Below are 23,538 nucleotides of genomic sequence, written 5' to 3'. Positions count from 1 at the left end.
TGTCTATACAGCTGCCTACTTGAAAGGGGTGTCTGCTGCTGAAGGGTCTAAAAAGGTTAAAAATCTGCATCGCTATCCAATACGACCCTTAGCTGGGGACAAAAACCACACAGGAGTGGACTATAATACGAGCCTAAGATAAGTAACTTTGTAATATTTCCGGACACTGTGAGGAATTGCCTAGTCTGGGAGAAGTATTTTCCTTTTTTTCTTGTTGTTATTTTTGGTGTTACTGCTCCCTACAAATATTAGCAACATAAAGAGCCTAGGCCATTACAGGAACAGTGATACCTAAATACGGACAAATATGTGCCATATGTGAGCATGATTTAAAATGCTGGAATATAAATGTTTTATATAGTGTAACAGGGTTCAAGAAAACAAAATAGTTTGCTGAAGTTGGGATAGAAAGATTGGGGATGCTGTTTTTTGTGCTTAAGGTTTTACAAGAAAAAGAGGGTAATTTGTGATGCTTGATGATAGTATTGAATATATTCTGTTTAACTATTTGCATATAATCTTAGGAGTTCTCCACTTTCTGATATTACACCACAATTAGTACAACCCGATAAACAGGAGACACAGACACTCATGCAACAAATTACTGATTTAATAATGCAACAATTTAATGCTATTAAAAATGATATTTCTGGCCTCACGGAGGAGGTTAGGCAATTTTCAAAGAGGATAGCGGAGGTAGAATTAAGAGTCTCAGATTTAGAGGACCAGGCAGGATTACAAGATAAGAAAGTTAAAACCCAGGAATTAACAATAATAAAACTCCAAGCTAAAGTGGAGGAATTAGAAGACCAGTCACGCAGGAATAACATAAAATTAGTGGGTCTGCCAGAATCCATTTTGCCCCAGGACTTAAATAAATTTGCCTCGCAAGAACTGCCAACGTTATTAGGCCTGCAAATTACAGATTCATTATTCATGGTAGAAAGGGCGCATAGATTAGGATCTCTCAAAATGGGCAATGAAAGTACAATTAAACCAAGACCTATCATGATAAAATATCTGAATTTTCAAGCGAAGGTTATAATAATGAGACAATTTAAGCAGAAGAATATGCTAATGGTAGGTCAGAATAGGATACTTCTGTTTCAAGATTACTCAATGGAAACACAAATGAAACGCAGGGAAATGTCCCCTTATTGCACAACCCTAATTCAGAGAGGTGTACAGGCGAGACTTATATATCCAGCTAAAATCTATTTGAAAGTTAATAATGAAAATGTGTTATTGAAAACGGCAAAAGAAGCTAAAGATTTTATTAGTACACTATAGCTGATATTATAGGTTGAGAGGCGGTGCCCCGACTAAACTTTGCAATGCATGACAGCAATAACAACTGTATAAGGGCCACTATAAGAGCTCTACTTGCTCCAGATTATAAATGTATTGAATATATGAAGGTAGATGTACAGAGATATGGTATGCAGAGTAAAGAGTTTTTATTGTTTGTACAGGTTTCTGGTTTTTTTTTTTTTTTTTTTTATTTTCTTATGTTATGCTCTCTGATATTAATTCAGTTTTATAGTTTAAAATAGTTAATATTCTATCATGGAATGTTGGGGGAATAACCTCCCCAGCAAAAAGGAGTATAATTTTAAAGTTGCTAAAAAAAAATAAACCAGATATTGCTCTTATACAAGAGACGCATCTGCAAGATGCAGAGATTGTTAAACTTAAATGTAATTGGGTGGGTGAGATAGTATCTGCACCTGGACCGAAACGCAAGAGAGGGGTCGCAATATTATTTGCAAGAAATTTTATGTACAAAATTGTTAATCAAATACAGGATCCAGAGGGGAGATACATTATAGTTGAAGTAGAACACGGTAATACACACCTAGTAATTTGTAATATATATGGCCCAAATGAGTTAGATCCAGTGTTCTGGGAAAATATATATGTCAAACTATTTCCATATATCAATAAAAATCTGATCGTTGCCGGGGATTATAACATGACAACTAGTCCAACCTTGGATAGAATTAGACAGGGCTATTCCCAGATAGGCAGGAAAGCGGAAGAAAAATTATTCGCCTCTTTTCGTAACAAGCTGAATCTTTTTGATATTTGGCGAATAAAAAACCCAGATATAAGCGCATTTACATGTGAGTCGAAGACACATAAAGACACATAAAGCGATGTCTCGGATAGATCTGTTTCTAATAAGTGAAGCTATGTTTTCACTTGACCTTACTCCTATGAACCAGGATATACTAATCTCAGATCACGCAATTGTTGGTCTGGAGATAGACGGGATTAGGAAGCAGAAGAGTAGTGTTAATAATTTTACTTCCCCAGAATCTTAGTTCAGGATAGTGACTTTAATAGGTTCTTAATAAAAAAATGGAAACTATACTATGAGGAAAATAAAAATTACTATCATAAGATTGAAATATTTTGGGAGGCTGCCAAGGCAGTACTCCGGGGAGAAATAAAGGCCTATATGGTCAAATGGAGGAAAAAAACCACAGCAATGGATGTGCAGTTGGCAAACCAACTAAAAAATAAGTATAAAGCTTATATTAGTACGCCTAATGAGGAAAACTGGGCTGACTATTCAAAGATAGAAAGAGAGAACTTTCTGAAAATAAAAATAGCTAAACAGGAAAAAAAAATGAATGCTTTTTTCACCAGCCATCATGGAAGGTCAGCTAAAGTATTATCTAAAATAATGAAGAACAGACAGGTTGAGAAAAGATATTTAACCTCAATTAAAATTGGGGAGACAAGATACACAACTGCGAGTAAAATAAGACAGGCAATGTATGAATATTACAAGGAAATTAATATGGCAGGAGCATGTGATAAAAAGATAAAAGAACAGTTTTGGGGAAAAGTTACTCTACCAAAAATAGATCCAGATGAATTATTGGAATTAAATTTGCCAATAACGGAAGAGGAAATCATAAAAGGAATAGGAAAGGCCAAACTGAATAAGTCTCCAGGCCCAGATCAAATTCCAGTGGAATTTTATAGAATCCTGAAAAATGAGCTTCCTGGTACCCTAGGTGATCTTTTCAATCAGTATTATAGGGATAATGTTTCAGGTTCTGATTTGTTTTCTGCATCTACAGTCACATTAATATATAAAAAAGGTAAAGACCCAGAAAATCCAAATGCATATAGACCAATATCACTATTAAACAATGATTATAAACTTCTCACATCAATAATTGCAGACAGATTAAAAAAATACATAAATAAGCTGATCCACCAAGATCAATCAGGGTTTATGCCAGGGAGAAACGTTTCAAAAAATATAAGAAAAGTTTTAATGACTTTAGATCATTATTGGTATGAAACTAAGGCTAAAGGAAAAAAATGTGAAAATGATGTTGCCCTAATAACATTAGACGCGGAAAAAGCTTTTGATTTAATTAATTGGGACCACCTGTTTACTACTCTATCACAATTTGGCTTAACAGGGAATTTTTATAATTTTGTGAAACTGATTTACAATACTCCATACTCCTGCCTTCAAATAAATGGTCAACTGTCGCCAAAAATAAGGTTAACAAAAGGAACAAGACAAGGGTGTCCGTTATCACCCTTATTATTTAATTTGTCACTAGAACCATTTGCCACAAGACTGAGACAAAGCTTACCCGGGGTAAAAGTAGGAGACGGCAGGGTGTCTCTGGCATTATATGCGGACGACATAATACTTTTCTTGCCTAGAACATCTCAAACTATACCAGTATTACTAGAACTAATAGAGGAATTCAGTGCGTTTTCTGGCTATAAGGTCAACCAGGGTAAATCAGAAATACTATGGGTTAGAAAACCCTGTGGGCAGCAGGGTAAGCATCCCTTTCAAGAAGTAGAACAAATTAAATACCTGGGTATCAATGTAAGCAGTAATCCAGGATTATGGTATAGCTTAAATTTTTCAAAGTTCTTTCAAGAAAGTAAGAGGCTTCTAGATGGATGGAGACCACTTCCCATAGCTTTATCAGCCAAAATCACGATATTGAAGACTTTTTTATTTCCTCGCCTATTGTACTTATTGCAAAATCTACCTATGTCTCTCAAAAATACTGATTTAAAGTACTATGAAAAAGAATGCAACTCCTTTCTATGGGGAAAGGGAAGGGTCAGATTAGCTAAAAGATTGTTGTATCTTGACAAAGAGGCTGGGGGATATGGCCTGCCTAATATTAAATTATATAACCAGGTTACTATGGTAAAACTAGCTGCTGACTGGATCACACAAACAAGTCAATTTTCCTCGCCAGAGATAGAAGAAAGTTTAATAAAACCCCTGTCCTTAAAAAATATACTGCACATCCCATTTTCTAAACTACCTCCAAAAATCCGAAATTTGAGAATGATAAGTAACATAGTAAAGGCATGGCAAAAATTTTGTAATATTCTCAAACTTAATTATAAGGTATCCAAATATCTTACGTTTCTGGGACATATTGATTTTGGACCTGGATTGAATTTTGGAATATTTCATAGCTGGAGAAATGCAGGTTTAGAGTATGTAATACAATTATTAGATAAAAGAACAGGGCTGATAAAATCTTTCTCCCAAATTCAAGTAGAATTTGGTCTACCGAGACATCACTTTTTTGGTTATCTTCAGGCCAGACAATTTTTCAATCATTTAACGAATAATCAAGATAGCAGTTGGGAGTTAGGAATAGTTGGAGTAGGTATCCAAATTTATAGGGCAGGTTTTTTTTCAATCGCAACATGGTATAAAATGATTATGAAAAACCTAGGTAAGACACATTTAGAGAATCTGCAGAATAAATGGCAAAAGATTCTGCCAGAAATTACAGAAATAAATATCAAACAAAGTATAGAAATAGTTGGAGATAAGTATATGCGGTGGAAGGAAACACATAGCTACATTATAAACAATGCATATATTACTCCTAAATTATTAGCGAAATGGGACAAAAATTCTAAAGGAGATTGCTTCCACTGCCATGCACCACAGGCAGATATTGCACATTGTTTCTGGCATTGCCCCAAGATTCTACAATACTGGAAAAAGGTGGCATACTGGGTAAATAGATTTTTAACACAACGTTTTTCCCCTACGCTTACTTCAATACTTTTTTTTGTATTACCGAATCAATTTAAGAAAGAAGAACATGCGCTTATAACGACTATAATACAAGTAGCTCGGAATTTAATACTACAGTATTGGAAAGCTCAAAAATACCCCAGCATAGCAGAGTTTAGTCAGAAGGTGATTGGGCAGCTGATATGTGAACAACTAAATATAGAACCCGGCAACGTGAATCAATTTAAAGCCTTCTTTACAAAATGGAGGAAGGTCATTAAGAGTCAGACAGCTGAGTTTATAGAGGAAATAATGAAACCTTTCTTTAAAGCAGGATACATAAGTAGAGATGATTTATAAATTCGATGATATATAAAGGCCCTGTTCAGGGATTGATAGTAAATCGATGGTAAGTCTCTGATAGGAAGCTGTACTTACAGAAGAGCATAACATAATTTAATAAAATTTTTTTTTTTTTTTTTTTTTTTTCTTCTCTCCTCTTCTCTCTCTTTTTTTTTTTTCTCTATGCGTTGTTTTGTCTTGTCCCTTGGGCCAGTAATGTTTGATCTTGATTCATGCTTTGTTAATTGAAGCAGTGGCCAGTCCTACATGTATTTTAATTTAAAGTTGTGAAAAACCCCAATTCAAGTGATAAGAGTGTAATATATTAGTTAGTTGATTATTAATCCTGTTGTATTTTTGTCTTGTTTTTCTGGGTTCAGAAGAAACGAGGATATAAGATATTACTTGTATGGTATATATGACAAACGATTTGCATTTGTTTCTCTTTTATGTTGTATTGCTCTAATTGTCATATGAACTGTTTGCTTGAATTGGTATATAAATAAAGAAATAAAAAAAAGGAATAGGCCCTTAAATAGGGATATGAGTAGGAACAGGGACATGCCTCTTAAAGGGGTAGCAGATATGACAATATATATACACAGACAATATATAAATATTATTAAATAATGTATGTATAATATAATAATATTGTGTAGTGCGTGTGAATATATATATATATATATACACAAACTCTCCAATAGAGACGGCACACTCTTTATCAATTCAGCCACCTGGTGCTCTGCCTCAACAACAGCATACAGCAAAATAGTGTTGAATCTCACGGGCGGTCCCCGTGATTGTAAATGATCCAAAGCACAGCAGGCACAACAGGATTTATAACACTCCGTATTTATTAATGTCAAAATAAACCAGACGTTTCGGCTCTCACAGGAGACTTTTTCAAAAAATATATATATATTGAGAGAGAGAGAGATTTAAATAAAGATATACAAAGTGTGTGTATATAAATATATATATATATATATATAATATTTATATTATTTTTTGGGGGTGATAAATATAACACTTATACAAAGGAAGAGAGAGACATACCTCTGTTTAAATTGTAATTTGTACAGTTTAGGTGATAAATCAGTGTCACTCACTGTCTGACTCTAGTCTGATCTAATCTTACAGGCTGTGAGGCTGGCACTGCAAAAGTAATCTTGCTTGCTGAAGTGAATTCACATAGCAGCATGTGTCAGCGTGGGTCTTCTCACTGATGTCACGTGCGTAATCACGTTACGTCCGTCACAGCACACACAGGATGCTTGTTAGCAACTATGATACAAAGTGCAGCTCTTCTCAGTGCTAGTGAAAGTGCTTATATATATATAGTGTAGCTTTATGTATATAGTGTAGCTTTATGTATATAGTGTAGCTGTATGTATATAGTGTAGCTTTATGTATATAGTGTAGCTGTATGTATATAGTGTAGCTGTATGTAGTGTAGCTTTATGTATATAGTGTAGCTGTAATGTATATTGTGTAGCTTTATGTATATAGTGTAGCTTTATGTATATAGTGTAGCTGTAATGTATATAGTGTAGCTTTATGTATATAGTGCAGCTTTATGTATATAGTGTAGCTGTAATGTGTATAGTGTAGCTTTATGTATATAGTGTAGCTTTATGTATATAGTGTAGCTTTATGTATATAGTGTAGCTGTAATGTGTATAGTGTAGCTTTATGTATATAGTGTAGCTTTATGTATATAGTGTAGCTTTATGTATATTGTGTAGCTTTATGTATATAGTGTAGCTTTATGTATATAGTGTAGCTTTATGTATATAGTGTAGTTTTATGTATATAGTGTAGCTTTATGTATATAGTGTAGCTTTATGTATATAATGTAGCTTTATGTATATAGTGTAGCTTTATGTATATAGTGTAGCTTTATGTATATAGTGTAGCTTTATGTATATAGTGTAGCTGTAATGTATATAGTGTAGCTGTAATGTGTATAGTGTAGCTTTATGTATATAGTGTAGCTTTATGTATATAGTGTAGCTTTATGTATATTGTGTAGCTTTATGTATATAGTGTAGCTTTATGTATATAGTGTAGCTGTAATGTATATAGTGTAGCTTTATGTATATAGTGTAGCTGTAATGTATATAGTGTAGCTTTATGTATATAGTGTAGCTGTAATGTGTATAGTGTAGCTTTATGTATATAGTGTAGCTGTAATGTGTATAGTGTAGCTTTATGTATATAGTGTAGCTTTATGTATATAGTGTAGTGTTACGGTACCAACTGTGTACCAAGGGTTAACCCCAGATGAACAATGTCCTGCATAGACAATCAGCAATTCACAACCCAGCCAGTTTCAGGTTTAAAACAGAATGACAACTTTATTTGAAGGCAGCACACAGATTTATACAGGTTTTTGACCCCCCCTCAGATGGGGGTTGAAAGAATGTTGTACATTAGATAAAAGGGAGAAGCGCCCTTGACATGATACAATAGAATTATATTACTTAAATACTTTACTTAGGCAGATAACAACTTAAACACATTTGGCTTGTCTTATCACCTAGCGTCTGTTCTCTGAGGGTGATTAAACAATGGCCTGTTTATTACTTAAATGTAATTATAGCACACAATAGCTGAGGCCAGAAAACCTGTCTTTAGAAATTAGATTCTTAAAGCTAAACACAGTTAACTCTTTCAGTCCTGACAGAAGGGTCTGTCACATAGCTCCCCCCTTGTGGAACACTCCGGCAGACCCGGCTTGACCCTTTTGCGGGTCAACCTGGGGATGACCGGACTAGGAGGTGGTAGGCATGTCAGTTTGCTGGGACAATCCATCTGTATTCCCGTTATGAGAGAGAATCCCTGTCTGTATAAATAAGGGTTCAACCTCTTCAGTGCCCCGACTAGGGCTAAACAGTCCTTCAAAATATCATCGGCTTCTTTACGTGGTTTTTGTACCTGCTCTTTATAGGTATCCACAATCCCTTCATACTGACATAGGGTGCCCTTGAGTTGCTGCACCTCACTATGAGCCAGCGTCAGCTTCTCCTCCAGTGTCACTAAGTTTGTCTTTAATGTTTCGTGTTCCACTCTCAAGCTGGTGTTTTCTGCAGTCTGTCGGTGCAGCCTGTCTAGCAGAGATTCCTGTTCTAAACGTGCTTTTTCCTCTGCACTCCTCTTCTCTCCCGCTAGCACTGTTACATGATTACTTAACGTGACCATTTTATCCTCTACGTGACTCTTCTCCTTCATCAGCGCATTGTAACGTGACTCCCACATATCAATAGCGGATAGAGATTTACTGAGCTCAGCGTCCTGGGGCTTAGCAGCAGGGGGGTCAGTCTCTGCTGCACGGATCTGAGCACGGGTAGTCACAGGGTTAACATCAGCGGGACCCATGGGAGCATAGGCAGAAACAAGGGGGACCAAGGTATTTCCAAGGAGAACATCAGCTGGTAAATCCTTCATGACCCCCACATTCACAGGTCTAGCGCCCCCTCCCCAATCCAAATGCACCCTGGCAACAGGCAGGCGGAACACAGTGCCCCCTGCTACCCTCACAGCCACAGTGTCTCCTGTGTGCTGTTTCTCAGACACCAAGTTCTTTCGAAGCAAGGTCATGGTAGCACCAGTATCCCGTAGACCACTGACCTCCTTCCCATTCACTTTAACCAGTTGCCGGTTATTCCGGTGGGCAGCTTGCACAAGGTCTGCCTCATGTAGGATGCCCCAGCATTCTTGCGCCTCTACGTAGCGGGCCGCAGGCTGAGGGTTACGTGTGATTCCGCCGGCAGGTCTTCTCCAGGACTGTGCTTGGTTCGCTGCATTTAGGGGACACTCTGGTCTTTTGTGCCCTAGTTGCTTACATCCAAAGCACCGAATAGGTTGTGAGTAGCCCCGCAAATTGAACCGGGCTCTCTGAGGGTAGTTCGTGGCCAGAGGCCGTGTGGTATAGCGGTGCGCCGGGGGTTGGTAACTGGCAGCTGCTGGGGTGACTGGGGGTCTGTACTCCACTCTGGCAGGGGGCTTAGTGGTAGCAGTGTCCAGTTTGCGGGCATCCGTATACTCATCTGCCAGGCGAGCAGCTTCATGCAGGGTGGAGGGTTTACGGTCCCGAACCCACTCTCGAACTCCTGCGGGTAACTTGTCGAAGCAATGTTCCAACAGGAATAGCTGCAGCACCTCTTCCCCAGATACGGCTTGGCACCCCGCTATCCAGTGAGCTGCTGTGCGGTGCACCTTACATGCCCACTCAAGGTAGGAATCACCAGCCAATTTAACAGTGTCTCTGAACCGTCTCCGGTATGCCTCCGGTGTAACCGCATACCTGGAGAGCAGAGCCTCTTTTACAGTATTATAATCCCTGACTTCCTCATCTGGAATGGCCCGAAAAGCCTCACTGGCCCGGCCGGATAATTTTCCGGATAATATCATGACCCAGTCCTCTGCGGGTACCTGGTGTAGTGCACATTGTCTCTCAAAATCCGCAAGGTACCCATCAATCTCTCCTTCTGTTTCCAGGAAGTTTTTAAAAGCTGCAAAATTTACTTTTCTCTTTTCCACTGGGTTTGCTGCAGCGCCGCTTTGGCGAAGTAGGTTGGCCTCCACAGCTGCTATGACCCGGTCGATAATTTCCGCAGATGGGTTGGGGCCATAATATGCCAGTCTTATTTTAACCGCCCGATCAAAGCTTGCTTCTTCAGGGGTTCTGTCTGATATGCTGGGCCCATTGGTTCCTTCTGTCCCTGGTACTCTTTCCATCTTAGTCAGTATTGTAATAATCCCCCTCTTCCTGAGGTTACTGGCTTGTGTAGTTGCTCTTCTGGGCGATAAGGATTCTCCCGTCGCTTGCCACCAATGTTACGGTACCAACTGTGTACCAAGGGTTAACCCCAGATGAACAATGTCCTGCATAGACAATCAGCAATTCACAACCCAGCCAGTTTCAGGTTTAAAACAGAATGACAACTTTATTTGAAGGCAGCACACAGATTTATACAGGTTTTTGACCCCCCCTCAGATGGGGGTTGAAAGAATGTTGTACATTAGATAAAAGGGAGAAGCGCCCTTGACATGATACAATAGAATTATATTACTTAAATACTTTACTTAGGCAGATAACAACTTAAACACATTTGGCTTGTCTTATCACCTAGCGTCTGTTCTCTGAGGGTGATTAAACAATGGCCTGTTTATTACTTAAATGTAATTATAGCACACAATAGCTGAGGCCAGAAAACCTGTCTTTAGAAATTAGATTCTTAAAGCTAAACACAGTTAACTCTTTCAGTCCTGACAGAAGGGTCTGTCACATGTAGCTTTATGTATATTGTGTAGCTTTATGTATATTGTGTAGCTTTATGTATATAGTGTAGCTTTATGTATATAGTGTAGCTGTAATGTATATAGTGTAGCTTTATGTATATAGTGCAGCTTTATGTATATAGTGTAGCTTTATGTATATTGTGTAGCTGTAATGTATATAGTGTAGCTTTATGTATATTGTGTAGCTGTAATGTATATAGTGTAGCTGTAATGTATATAGTGTAGCTGTAATGTATATAGTGTAGCTGTAATGTATATAGTGTAGCTGTAATGTATATAGTGTAGCTTTATGTATATAGTGTAGCTGTAATGTATATAGTGTAGCTGTAATGTATATAGTGTAGCTTTATGTATATAGTGTAGCTGTAATGTATATAGTGTAGCTGTAATATATATAGTGTAGCTTTATGTATATAGTGTAGTTTTATGTATAACCTATGTGAAGTTGGCACCCCATGTTTGTAAAAACTGAATAAAAATATACCATTCGTTTGTGCTGATTTGTGCCGCAAAAACCAACGTTTGTGCCGGTTTGGTTTAGGAGATATTGCACATTATTTTTTTTATGAAACCCCACCCACTTTGCACCCCATGTTATGCAATTTTAAAAACAAATATACCATTTGTTTGTGCTGCGTTTGTGCTGGTTTGTGCCGCAAAAACGAATGTTTGTGCCGGTTTGGTTTCGGAGATATAGCGCATTATATTTGCTGAAACTCCGCCCACTTTGCACCCCATGTTATGCAATTTTAAAAACAAATATACCATTTGTTTGTGCTGCGTTTGTGCTGGTTTGTGCCGCAAAAACGAATGTTTGTGCCGGTTTGGTTTCAGAGATATAGCGCATTATATTTGCTGAAACTCCGCCCACTTTGCACCCCATGTTATGCAATTTTACAAACAAATATACCATTTGTTTGTGCTGCGTTTGTGCTGATTTGTGCAGCAAAAATGAACGTTTGTGCTGTTTTGGTTTCGGAGATATAGCGCATTATTTTTTATGAAACCCCGCCCACTTTGCACCCCATGTTATTCAATTTTAAAAACAAATATACCATTCGTTTGTGCTGCGTTTGTGCTGATTTGTGCCGCAAAAATGAATGTTTGTGCCGGTTTGGTTTCGGAGATATAGCGCATTATATTTGCTGAAACTCCGCCCACTTTGCACCCCATGTTATGCAATTTTAAAAACAAATATACAATTTGTTTGTGCTGCGTTTGTGCTGGTTTGTGCTGCAAAAACGAATGTTTGTGCCGGTTTGGTTTCGGAGATATAGCGCATTATATTTGCTGAAACTCCGCCCACTTTGCACCCCATGTTATGCAATTTTAAAAACAAATATACCATTTGTTTGTGCTGCGTTTGTGCTGGTTTGTGCCGCAAAAACGAACGTTTGTGCCGGTTTGGTTTCGGAGATATAGCGCATTATATTTGCTGAAACTCCGCCCACTTTGCACCCCATGTTATGCAATTTTAAAAACAAATATACCATTGGTTTGTGCTGCGTTTGTGCTGATTTGTGCCGCAAAAACTAACGTTTGTGCTGTTTTGGTTTCGGAGATATAGCGCATTATTTTTTATGAACCCCGCCCACTTTGCACCCCATGTTATTCGATTTTAAAAACAAATATACCATTTGTTTGTGCTACGTTTGTGCTGGTTTGTGCCGCAAAAACGAACGTTTGTGCCGGTTTGGTTTCGGAGATATAGCGCATTATATTTGCTGAAACTCCGCCCACTTTGCACCCCATGTTATTCGATTTTAAAAACAAATATACCATTTGTTTGTGCTACGTTTGTGCTGGTTTGTGCCGCAAAAACGAACGTTTGTGCCGGTTTGGTTTCGGAGATATAGCGCATTATATTTGCTGAAACTCCGCCCACTTTGCACCCCATGTTATTCAATTTTAAAAACAAATATACCATTCGTTTGTGCTGCGTTTGTGCTGATTTGTGCCGCAAAAACTAACGTTTGTGCCGGTTTGGTTTAGGAGATATTGCGCATTATTTTTTAATGAAACCCCGCAGCGCTTTTAAGCAAGTTAATATTGGGCTGTCTGTGGTTAACATGACATTACAGGCGATTAATATGGCAACAAAGAGGTTAAATTGGCTAAAGGAGGTTTATTAGGCCTAATGGGGTTGAAGAGGGCTTTACTGCAATTTAATTGAAAATTTCCTTTTTCAATTAAGTAGTGGGTTTCTACTTATTCACTTTGCAGTTAATATTAACTTGCTTAGATTTAACAAGCGCTTAAAAGCGCTGCGGGGTTTCATTAAAAAATAATGCGCAATATCTCCTAAACCAAACCGGCACAAACGTTAGTTTTTGCGGCACAAATCAGCACAAACGCAGCACAAACGAATGGTATATTTGTTTTTAAAATTGAATAACATGGGGTGCAAAGTGGGCGGAGTTTCAGCAAATATAATGCGCTATATCTCCGATACCAAACCGGCACAAACATTCGTTTTTGCGGCACAAATCAGCACAAACGCAGCACAAACAAATGGTATATTTGTTTTTAAAATTGCATAACATGGGGTGCAAAGTGGGCTGAGTTTTCGCAATTATAATGCGCTATATCTCCGAAACCAAACCGGCACAAACATTCGTTTTTGTGGCACAAACCAGCACAAACGCAGCACAAACAAATGGTATATTTGTTTTTAAAATTGAATAACATGGGGTGCAAAGTGGGCGGGGTTTCATAAAAAATAATGCGCTATATCTCCGAAACCAAAACAGCACAAACGTTCGTTTTTGCAGCACAAATCAGCACAAACGCAGCACAAACAAATGGTATATTTGTTTTTAAAATTGCATAACATGGGGTGCAAAGTGGGCGGAGTTTCAGCAAATATAATGCGCTATATCTCCGAAACCAAACCTGCACAAACATTTGTTTTTGCGGCACAAATCAGCACAAACGCAGCACAAACGAATGGTATATTTGTTTTTAAAATTGAATAACATGGGGTGCAAAGTGGGCGGGGTTTCATAAAAATAATGCGCTATATCTCCGAAACCAAAACAGCACAAACGTTCGTTTTTGCAGCACAAATCAGCACAAACGCAGCACAAACAAATGGTATATTTGTTTTTAAAATTGCATAACATGGGGTGCAAAGTGGGCGGAGTTTCAGCAAATATAATGCGCTATATCTCCGAAACCAAACCGGCACAAACATTCGTTTTTGCGGCACAAACCAGCACAAACGCAGCACAAACAAATGGTATATTTGTTTTTAAAATTGCATAACATGGGGTGCAAAGTGGGCGGGGTTTCATAAAAAAATAATGTGCAATATCTCCTAAACCAAACCGGCACAAACGTTGGTTTTTGCGGCACAAATCAGCACAAACGTAGCACAAACGAATGGTATATTTTTATTCAGTTTTTACAAACATGGGGTGCCAACTTCACATAGGTTTATGTATATAGTGTAGCTGTAATGCACTAGTAGAGGATATGACAGTGACAATGTGCTCAGTTACTAATTTTATGAATTTGCAGCATTTAAACAATGTTAAAAAGCATCCAATTTGTCTTTAAAATGGTTGCATTTTTTCTTTTGTCTGATTGGCTGCTGCTTAACAAATGACTTCTCAGCATGTATTCTGGGAGATGTAGTTCAGTTTTGAACTGCTCTTTGTTCCCCAATCCCCTCCCATTTACTTCCTGTGCAGCAGACGTTGCTGGGTGAGTGAGTCAGGCTGTGTGTATTGTGTGATAAAACGTTTTATTAACTTTCTGGTCTTTCTTAAAATGTTTATAATTGTTATAAATGTTGTTCTTTAATGTTTGTTATTCATCTGCTTGTGCCAGACAATTGGTACTAAGTGCTGTTCAACTATTTGTGTTAGTGAAGGGCTAACACACACTGTGCTGCTCTCTGTGCTAGTGAAGGGTTAATACACACTGTGCTGCTCTCTGTGCTAGTGAAGGGTTAATGCACACTGTGAAACTCTCTGTGCTAGTGAAGGGTTAATAGACACTGTGCTGCTATCTCTGCTAGTGAAGGGCTAACACACACTGTGCTGCTCTCTGTGCTAGTGAAGGGTTAATACACACGGTGCTGCTCTCTGTGCTAGTGAAGGGTTAATACATACTGTGCTGCTCTCTGTGCTAGTGAAGGGTTAATACACACTGTGCTGCTCTCTGTGCTAGTGAAGGGTTAATACACACTGTGCTGCTCTCTGTGCTAGTGAAGGGTTAATACACACTGTGCTGCTCTCTGTGCTAGTGAAGGGTTAATATACACTGTGCTGCTCTCTGTGCTAGTGAAGGGTTAATACACATCGTGCTGCTCTCTGTGCTAGTGAAGGGTTAATACACACTGTACAGCTCTCTGTGCTAGTGAAGGGTTAATACACACTGTACAGCTCTGTGCTAGTGAAGGGTTAATACACACTGTGCAGCTCTCTGTGCTAGTGAAGGGTTAATACACACTGTGCTGCTCTCGGGGCTAGTGAAGGGTTAAACACACTGGGCAGCTCTCTGTGCTAGTGAAGGGTTTATACACACTGTGCAGCTATCTGTGCTAGTGAAGGGTTAATACACACTGTACAGCTCTCAGAGCTAGTGAAGGGTTAAACACACTGTGCAGCTCTCTGTGCTAGTGAAGGGTTTATACACACTGCTAGTGAAGAGTTAATACACACTGTGCTGCTCTCTGTGCTAGTGAAGGGTTTATACACACTGCTAGTGAATAGTTAATACACACTGTGCTGCTCTCTGTGCTAGTGAAGGGTTAATACACACTGTGCTGCTCTCTGTGCTAGTGAAGGGTTTATACACACTGTGCAGCTATCTGTGCTAGTGAAGGGTTAATACACACTGTGCTGCTCTCTGTGCTAGTGAAGGGTTAATACACACTGTGCTGCTCTCTGTGCTAGTGAAGGGTTAATACACACTGTGCTGCTCTCTGTGCTAGTGAAGGGTTAATACACACTGTGCTGCTCTCTGTGCTAGTGAAGGGTTAATACACACTGTGCAGCTCTCTGTGCTAGTGAAGGGTTAATATACACTGTGCTGCTCTCTGTGCTAGTGAAGGGTTAATACACATTGTGCTGCTCTCTGCTAGTGAAGGGTTAATACACACTGTACAGCTCTCTGTGCTAGTGAAGGGTTAATACACACTGTACAGCTCTGTGCTAGTGAAGGGTTAATACACACTGTGCAGCTCTCTGTGCTAGTGAAGGGTTTATACACACTGTGCAGCTATCTGTGCTAGTGAAGGGTTAATACACACTGTACAGCTCTCAGAGCTAGTGAAGGGTTAAACACACTGTGCAGCTCTCTGTGCTAGTGAAGGGTTTATACACACTGCTAGTGAAGAGTTAATACACACTGTGCTGCTCTCTGTGCTAGTGAAGGGTTTATACACACTGTGCAGCTATCTGTGCTAGTGAAGGGTTAATACACACTGTACAGCTCTCAGAGCTAGTGAAGGGTTAAACACACTGTGCAGCTCTCTGTGCTAGTGAAGGATTAATACACACTGTGCTGCTCTCTGTGCTAGAGAAGGGTTTATACACACTGCATATTTCTGTGCTAGTGAAGGGTTAATACACACTGTGCTGCTCTCTGTGCTAGTGAAGGGATAATACACACTGTGCTGCTCTCTGTGCTAGTGAAGGGTTTAAACACACTGTGCTGCTCTCTGTGCTAGTGAAGGGTTTAAACACACTGTGCTGCTCTCTGTGCTAGTGAAGGGTTAATACACACTGTGCTGCTCTCTGTGCTAGTGAAGGGTTTATACACACTGTGCTGCTCTCTGTGCTAGTGAAGGGTTAATACACGCTGCATCTTTCTGTGCTAGTGAAGGGTTAATACACACTGTGCTGATCTCTGTGCTAGTGAAGGGTTTATACACACTGTGCTGCTCTCTGTGCTAGTGAAGGGTTAATACACGCTGCATCTTTCTGTGCTAGTGAAGGGTTAATACACACTGTGCTGATCTCTGCTAGTGAAGGGTTAATATATACTGTGCAACTCTCTGTGCTAGTGAAGGGTTAATACATACTGTGCAACTCTCTGTGCTAGTGAAGGGTTAATACACACTGTGCAACTCTCTGTGCTAGTGAAGGGTTAATACACACTGTGCAACTCTCTGTGCTAGTGAAGGGTTTATACACACTGTGCTGCTCTCTGTGCTAGTGAAGGGTTTATACACACTGTGCAACTCTCTGTGCTAGTGAAGGGTTAATACATGCTGCATCTTTCTGTGCTAGTGAAGGGTTAATACATACTGTGCAACTCTCTGTGCTAGTGAAGGGTTAATACACACTGTGCTGCTCTCTGTGCTAGTGAAGGGTTTATACACACTGCATCTTTCTGTGCTAGTGAAGGGTTAATACATACTGTGCTGCTCTCTGTGCTAGTGAAGGGTTAATACACACTGTGCTGTTCTCTGTGCTAGTGAAGGGTTAATACACACTGTGCTGCTCTCTGTGCTAGTGAAGGGTTAATACATACTGTGCAACTCTCTGTGCTAGTGAAGGGTTAATACACACTGTGCTGTTCTCTGTGCTAGTGAAGGGTTCATACACACTGTGCAGCTCTCTGTGCTAGTGAAGGGTTAATACACACTGTGCTGCTCTCTGTGCTAGTGAAGGGTTAATACACACTGTGCAGCTCTATGTGCTAGTGAAGGGTTAATGCACACTGTGCTGCTCTCTGTGTTAGTGAAGGGTTAATACACACTGTGCTGCTCTCTGTGCTAGTGAAGGGTTAATACACACTGTGCTGCTCTCTGTGCTAGTGAAGGGTTAATACACACTGTGCTGCTCTCTGTGCTAGTGAATGGGTTAATACACACTGTGCTGCTCTCTGTGCTAGTGAATGGGTTAATACACACTGTGCTGCTCTCTGTGCTAGTGAAGGGTTTATACACACTGTGCAGCTCTCTGTGCTAGTGAAGGGTTAATACACACTGTGCAGCTCTCTGTGCTAGTGAAGGGTTAATACACACTGTACCACAGACATAGACGCAGCAATAGTATCAATTGATGCAGAGAAGGCCTTCGACTCCATAACTTGGGATCATCTATTTACAGCATTAAAAAAATATGGAGTCGAGGGCCCTTTCTTTCAATTTATACAACCATTATATCATTTATCGTCTGCTGCAGTTATTATTAATGATACCACTACAGAATACTTTTCTTTAAACAAGGGCTCAAGGCAGGGATGTCCATTGTCCCCTTATTTATTTAATCTAGCGCTCGAGCCTCTGGCTATCCAGCTCAGAAAAGAACTGGAGGGGATTAAAATAGGTAAAAGAAAGATAACAACATTGCTATATGCGGATGATCTATTAGTACTGCTATCCAATACAAAAAAAAATATCCCTGCCTTAAATCAAATACTACGAGATTTTAGGGTCTTTTCAGGCTATAAAGTCAACCTTACAAAAACAGAAATTTATTGGCTAAATAAAAATAAGGACTCGTTACAAATCTCCCCTTTTAAAGAAGCAAAAGATCACTTCACTTATTTGGGTATTAAACTGTCAACTAATTTTGAAGACTGGTATGATTTTAATTACCCACCAATCTTCCTTAAAATAAAACAATATATGGAAAAGTGGGCCAAATTTAAACTCACGTTGACAGGCAAAACCAATTTAATTAAGATGCTACTATTTCCCAAATTGTTGTACCTAATGCAAAATCTACCAATAATAATAAAAAAAAAAGGATCTTAATAGATTCAAACAAGAATGTATACAATTTCTTTGGGGGGAAAAAAGAAAGGCAATTTCATATAAGAAACTTATGCTGCTTAGAACCGAAGGAGGGCTAGCGTTACCCGACATAGAAATGTATAATTTAGTCTGTATTGGCAAGATTGCCTTAGACTGGCTGACTGAAGCTGATTATTATACAGCTCTTCCATTAGAAAGAGTCTTAGTATACCCATTTTCCCTTACTGCTCTTCTTCATATACCTAGAGATAAATGGCCTTATAAAATTAAATGTCTGCCTACTGTCCAGATGGTAATTACTGCATGGCAGAGAATACTACAGATTTTCGACATTGATAGTTCTTTCTCCATTTATTTACCCATATTGGGAAATCCTAATTTTGAACCAGCACTGGATTCAAGTATATTTAAGACCTGGGCTCAAAAAGGGATTACCAAGGTATATCAATTTATAGATAAAGAATCATGGACTTGTAAGACCTTTACTAAAATAAAACAAGATTATGAGATAAAAAACAAAGAATTTTACGCCTTTCTACAAATTAGGCATTATCTACAGGAAATACTACAAAGCAATCTGGCGATAGATGCCTGGGACCCAATAGAACCTATTATAAATCTTTTTAAGGCAGGCAGGTATAGTATCTCAACAATATATAGGCTGATTATTTCTAACAATGGCTTCAATAATCTACAAAAACTAGCAGAAACCTGGCGGGTATCGCCAGAAAGAATCCAAGAAAGCTTTATCCTTATAGATAGAGCAACAGTCTCCACCTCATGGAGGGAGACACATACTAAATTTATAAATAGAATCTATATTACTCCACAGGTAAAGGCTAAATGGGACAAAACTATGACATCCTGCCAGAAGTGTAAGAATAATAGCGCAGATTTGCAGCACTGTTTCTGGTACTGTTATAAAGTTAAAAAATTTTGGTACAAGATAGGTAACTGGACTAGTAAAATTAATCAATGTAATTTTCAAATAACGGATAAGAATGTTTTTTTTTTTCATTAATCAAGAAGAGACAGCTTTTAAAAACATCCGCCAATTGAATACTATAATTATTACAGGAAGGCTTTTAATTCTGAAATATTGGAAGTCTAAAAAAGCCCCAAGCTTGAAAGAATTTAAGCAAAAGCTTCAAAATCAAATTATTTTGGAACAAATTGATACGTCAGTAAACTCAGAAGCTCAAGTCAAGAAATTTTTTTGCAAGTGGAAAAGTGTAATTGTTGATATACCAGAAAACATGCAGAGACAGATAATTGCACCTTTTAGGGGTACAATATATATGGAACAAGCTATAGCGAATAATGAATATCCTGAGTAGTCAGCCATTGGGGGTCGGTGTGGGGACGGGAGATGGAGGGGTTCGGAGAATTATTATTTTTTTTTTATTATTTATTTTTTTGTCTCGTGTTGTTTTGTTTTGTCTTGTTTTGACTTGTTTTTGGTTGTATTTTATTTTTATGATATAAGAAAATTTCCAATTTCAACATGCAAATAAGGTTTTAGTAACAATTATTGATTTCACAGAAGTATCTTCCTTCTCTCATTAATGTAATTAGATACACATTCACAAATGCCTGGAGCAGTGTGTTTTGTTTAAATCTATGTATAAAACTGTGATGACAAAAAGTGTGTTGTGATACTAAGAGTAAGTGTATCGACTGTACTAGGGACTCCTGATGTTCTTATTTTGCTTTATTTTTTTTCTTATCAATGGAATGGAATGTTGAATTGGTCAATAAATAATTATAAAAAAAAAAAAAAAAAAATACACACTGTGCTGCTCTCTGTGCTAGTGAAGGGTTTATACACACTGTTCTTCTCTTTGTGCCAGTGAAGGATTTTTTTCTGCATGGTAGTATCCCCCTAACCTCCCGGCCCCCCCCCCCCAAACAGCTCTCTAACCCTCCGCTTTTTATATATATATATATATATATATATATATATATATATATATATATATATATTTTTTTTATATAAACTTTTTTCTATAGTGCAGTTGCACCCCTCATTCCCCTACTACCCTACCCCCTCCCAGATCATTTTACTTGCTAATATCCCCCTCAATGCCTCAATATCAAGGCATCGCTACAATACCCTGAAACTTATCAGAAGCCCCCAAAGTGCACATTATCAGTCCTGCTTAAAAGTATAAAGAACATTTTATTTTCATGAGACGTGTGTGGTGTTGCACTAATCTAACACACAGGCCTAGTGAATACACTTTCCAAACAGATTAACACTTAGTTTTCTAATGGCCAACCCCCCCCCTCTTAGTTTGCCTTATGTATAGGAGCCAATTGGAACTTGTTACTGAGTAGACAAAGGGTTGTCACTGCTATTTTGTTTGCAACCCTTGTATTGTTTTACATGATCTTATCAACCCTGCTCAGACTTACTAGGGCTGAGCCATGTTGAGAGTCACAACTCAGGAGGTACTTTTACTGATGCTAATTCTAAAAGAACTGGTTTAAAATGGCGAGCATCAAAAAATTTTCAAACTCTCTCTGAGAATGCTTCCCCCTCTTGTGGTGAGGAGGATTTTTCAGATGAATATAAATATGAGATGTTGCAATCATCTGTTGATGATTCAGATTATTCTGATTTTAATCATTTTATTAAATTTAAAAGATGCAAAATATCTTTTTCTGTGTTAATGATTCTGAAATAGTTTTTGTCAACCCCCTTGGTAAACCTAGATTTTAAACCTTAGGAGGTTAAGCATCCCATATCCTCGGAGTGATTTCCCTCCTCAGGTGTTACAGAATATATAGATTTTTATTTAAGGCACCCCTTATTGCAAGAAATTTGTAGTAAACTTTGTGCTGAATGTCCTTGTCCTTCTCTCCCAAATAATTCCACCGTCACTCCTGATATTGACCCCCAAATTTAAAAATTCATGGGTTTTCCTGGATCCAGTATTGGATCAGCCAATAGGATTGAAACTTAATCCTATTGGCTGATTGCATCAGCCAATAGGATTTTTTCACCTTTAATTCCGATTGACTGAATTCTATCAGCCAATCGGAATTCAAGGGGCGCCATCTTTTATGACGTCATTTAAAGCAGAATTAATTCTTGAAGAGCCGTGGAAAGAAGATACTCCACGCCGGATGTCTTGAAGATGGAGCCGCTCCGCGTCAGAAGGATGAAGATAGAAGATGCCGTCTGGATGAAGACTTCTGCCCATCTGGAGGACCACTTCTATAAACACATATTAACACATAAATATATATGTATATAGTCATATACATAAATCTATAAAAATATGATGCCATCACTGCGCTACTTACTACTTCGCTGCATACCATCTCTGACAGCATGAGAACGAGGCTCCCATTGAAAACTATGGAAACCAGCTCTTGTGCACTCGTTTTACACAGTGGAGCCTAAATATTGCTGTCATGAAAGTGATATTTAGCGCTCCACTTGTAATCTGGCACTAAGTGTACAAACAATAAAAGGGTCAAATTATTAGTATTGAAGTACTCAGCATTGTATCTCACATATATCTAATAACTTGTTAATATTATACATCTGTTTACAACTAAGTTCTGTTAAAATAACCATTTCCATCAATAAAAACATAATATAATGCTGTATCCTGAGATATTTTAGGACACAACAGAAAAATCTCTGACATTTAAATAAACAGTTTGTTTCCTCCGACGAATGAAGGTTCCTTTAAATGACGTCATCCAAGATGGCGTCCCTTGAATTCCGATTGGCTGATAGGATTCTATCAGCCAATCGGAATTAAGGTAGTAAAAATCCTATTGGCTGATGCAATCAGCCAATAGAATTGAGCTTGCATACTATTGGCTGATTGGAACAGCCAATAGAATGCGAGCTCAATCCTATTGACTGATCCAATCAGCCAAAAGGATTGAACTTCAATCCTATTGGCTGATCCAATCAGCCAATAGGATTTTTTCTACCTTAATTCCGATTGGCTGATAGAATCCTATCAGCCAATCGGAATTCAAGGGACGCCATCTTGGATGACGTCATTTAAAGGTACCTTCATTCATCGGGAGTCGTCGGAAGAAGAGGATGCTCCGAGTCGGCTGGCTTCAGGATGGACCCGCTCCGCTCCGGATGGATAAAGATAGAAGATGCCGCCTGGATGAAGACTTCTGCCTGTCTGGAGGTCCTCTTCTGCCTGGATCGGATGAAGACTTCTGCCCCTATGGAGGACCACTTGTGCCCGGCTGGGTGAAGACGGCTCAAGGTAGGGTGATCTTCAAGGGGTTAGTGTTAGGTTTTATTAAGGGGGGATTGGGTGGGTTTTAGAGTAGGGTTGGGTGTGTGGGTGGTGGGTTTTAATGTTAGGGGGGTATTGTCTTTTTTTTTTTACAGGTAAAAGAGCTGATTACTTTGGGGCAATGCCCCGCAAAAAGGCCTTTTAAGGGCTATTTGTAATTTAGTATAGGGTAGGGATTTTTATTATTTTGGGGGGCTTTTTTATTTTATTAGGGGGATTAGATTAGGTGTAATTAGTTTAAAATTCTTGTAATTATTTTTTTATTTTCTGTAATTTAGTGTTTGTTTTTTTGTACTTTAGTTTATTTAATTTAATTGTATTTAATTGTAGTTAGTTTAGGTAATTGATGTAATGATAGTGTAGTGTTAGGTGTAATTGTAATTTAGGTTAAGATTTATTTTACATGTATATTTGTCTTTATTTTAACTAGGTAGTTATTATATAGTTAATAACTATTTAATAACTATTGTACCTAGTTAAAATAAATACAATGTTGCCTGTAAAATAAATATAAACCCTAAGATAGATACAAATGTAACTATTAGTTATATTGTAGCTAGCTTAGGTTTTATTTTACAGGTAAGTATTTAGTTTTAAATAGGATTAATTTATTTAATTGTAGTAATTTTATTTCATTTTATTTAAATTATATTTAAGTTAGGGGGTTGTTAGGGTTAGACTTAGATTTAGGGGTTAATACATTTAATATAGTTGCGGCGACGTTGGGGTCGGCAGATAGGGGTTAATAAATGTAGGTAGGTGTTGGTGATGTTAGGGACGGCAGATTAGGGGTTAATAAAATGTAACTAGTGTTTGTGAGGCGGGAGTGCAGTGGTTTAGGGGTTAATATATTTATTAAAATG

General features: G+C 38.3%; 1 protein-coding gene across 1 annotated transcript in view; it reads left to right on the top strand.

The window, feature by feature from the left end:
• The window catches only part of LOC128661324 (uncharacterized), a 93,556-nt gene that overhangs the window by 53,039 nt on the left and 16,979 nt on the right, over nt 1-23,538 (top strand). The window contains exon 5 of the mRNA XM_053715593.1: nt 3,591-3,773. Within this exon, the coding sequence (XP_053571568.1) occupies nt 3,591-3,773 (183 nt within the window). The remainder of the gene's footprint in view (nt 1-3,590; nt 3,774-23,538) is intronic.

This window comes from Bombina bombina, chromosome 5 (genome assembly GCF_027579735.1).
Source record: "Bombina bombina isolate aBomBom1 chromosome 5, aBomBom1.pri, whole genome shotgun sequence".
Lineage (NCBI taxonomy): Eukaryota > Metazoa > Chordata > Amphibia > Anura > Bombinatoridae > Bombina > Bombina bombina.
Note: the sequence above shows the minus strand (reverse complement) of the source record. Positions and strands in the feature narration are given on the sequence as shown.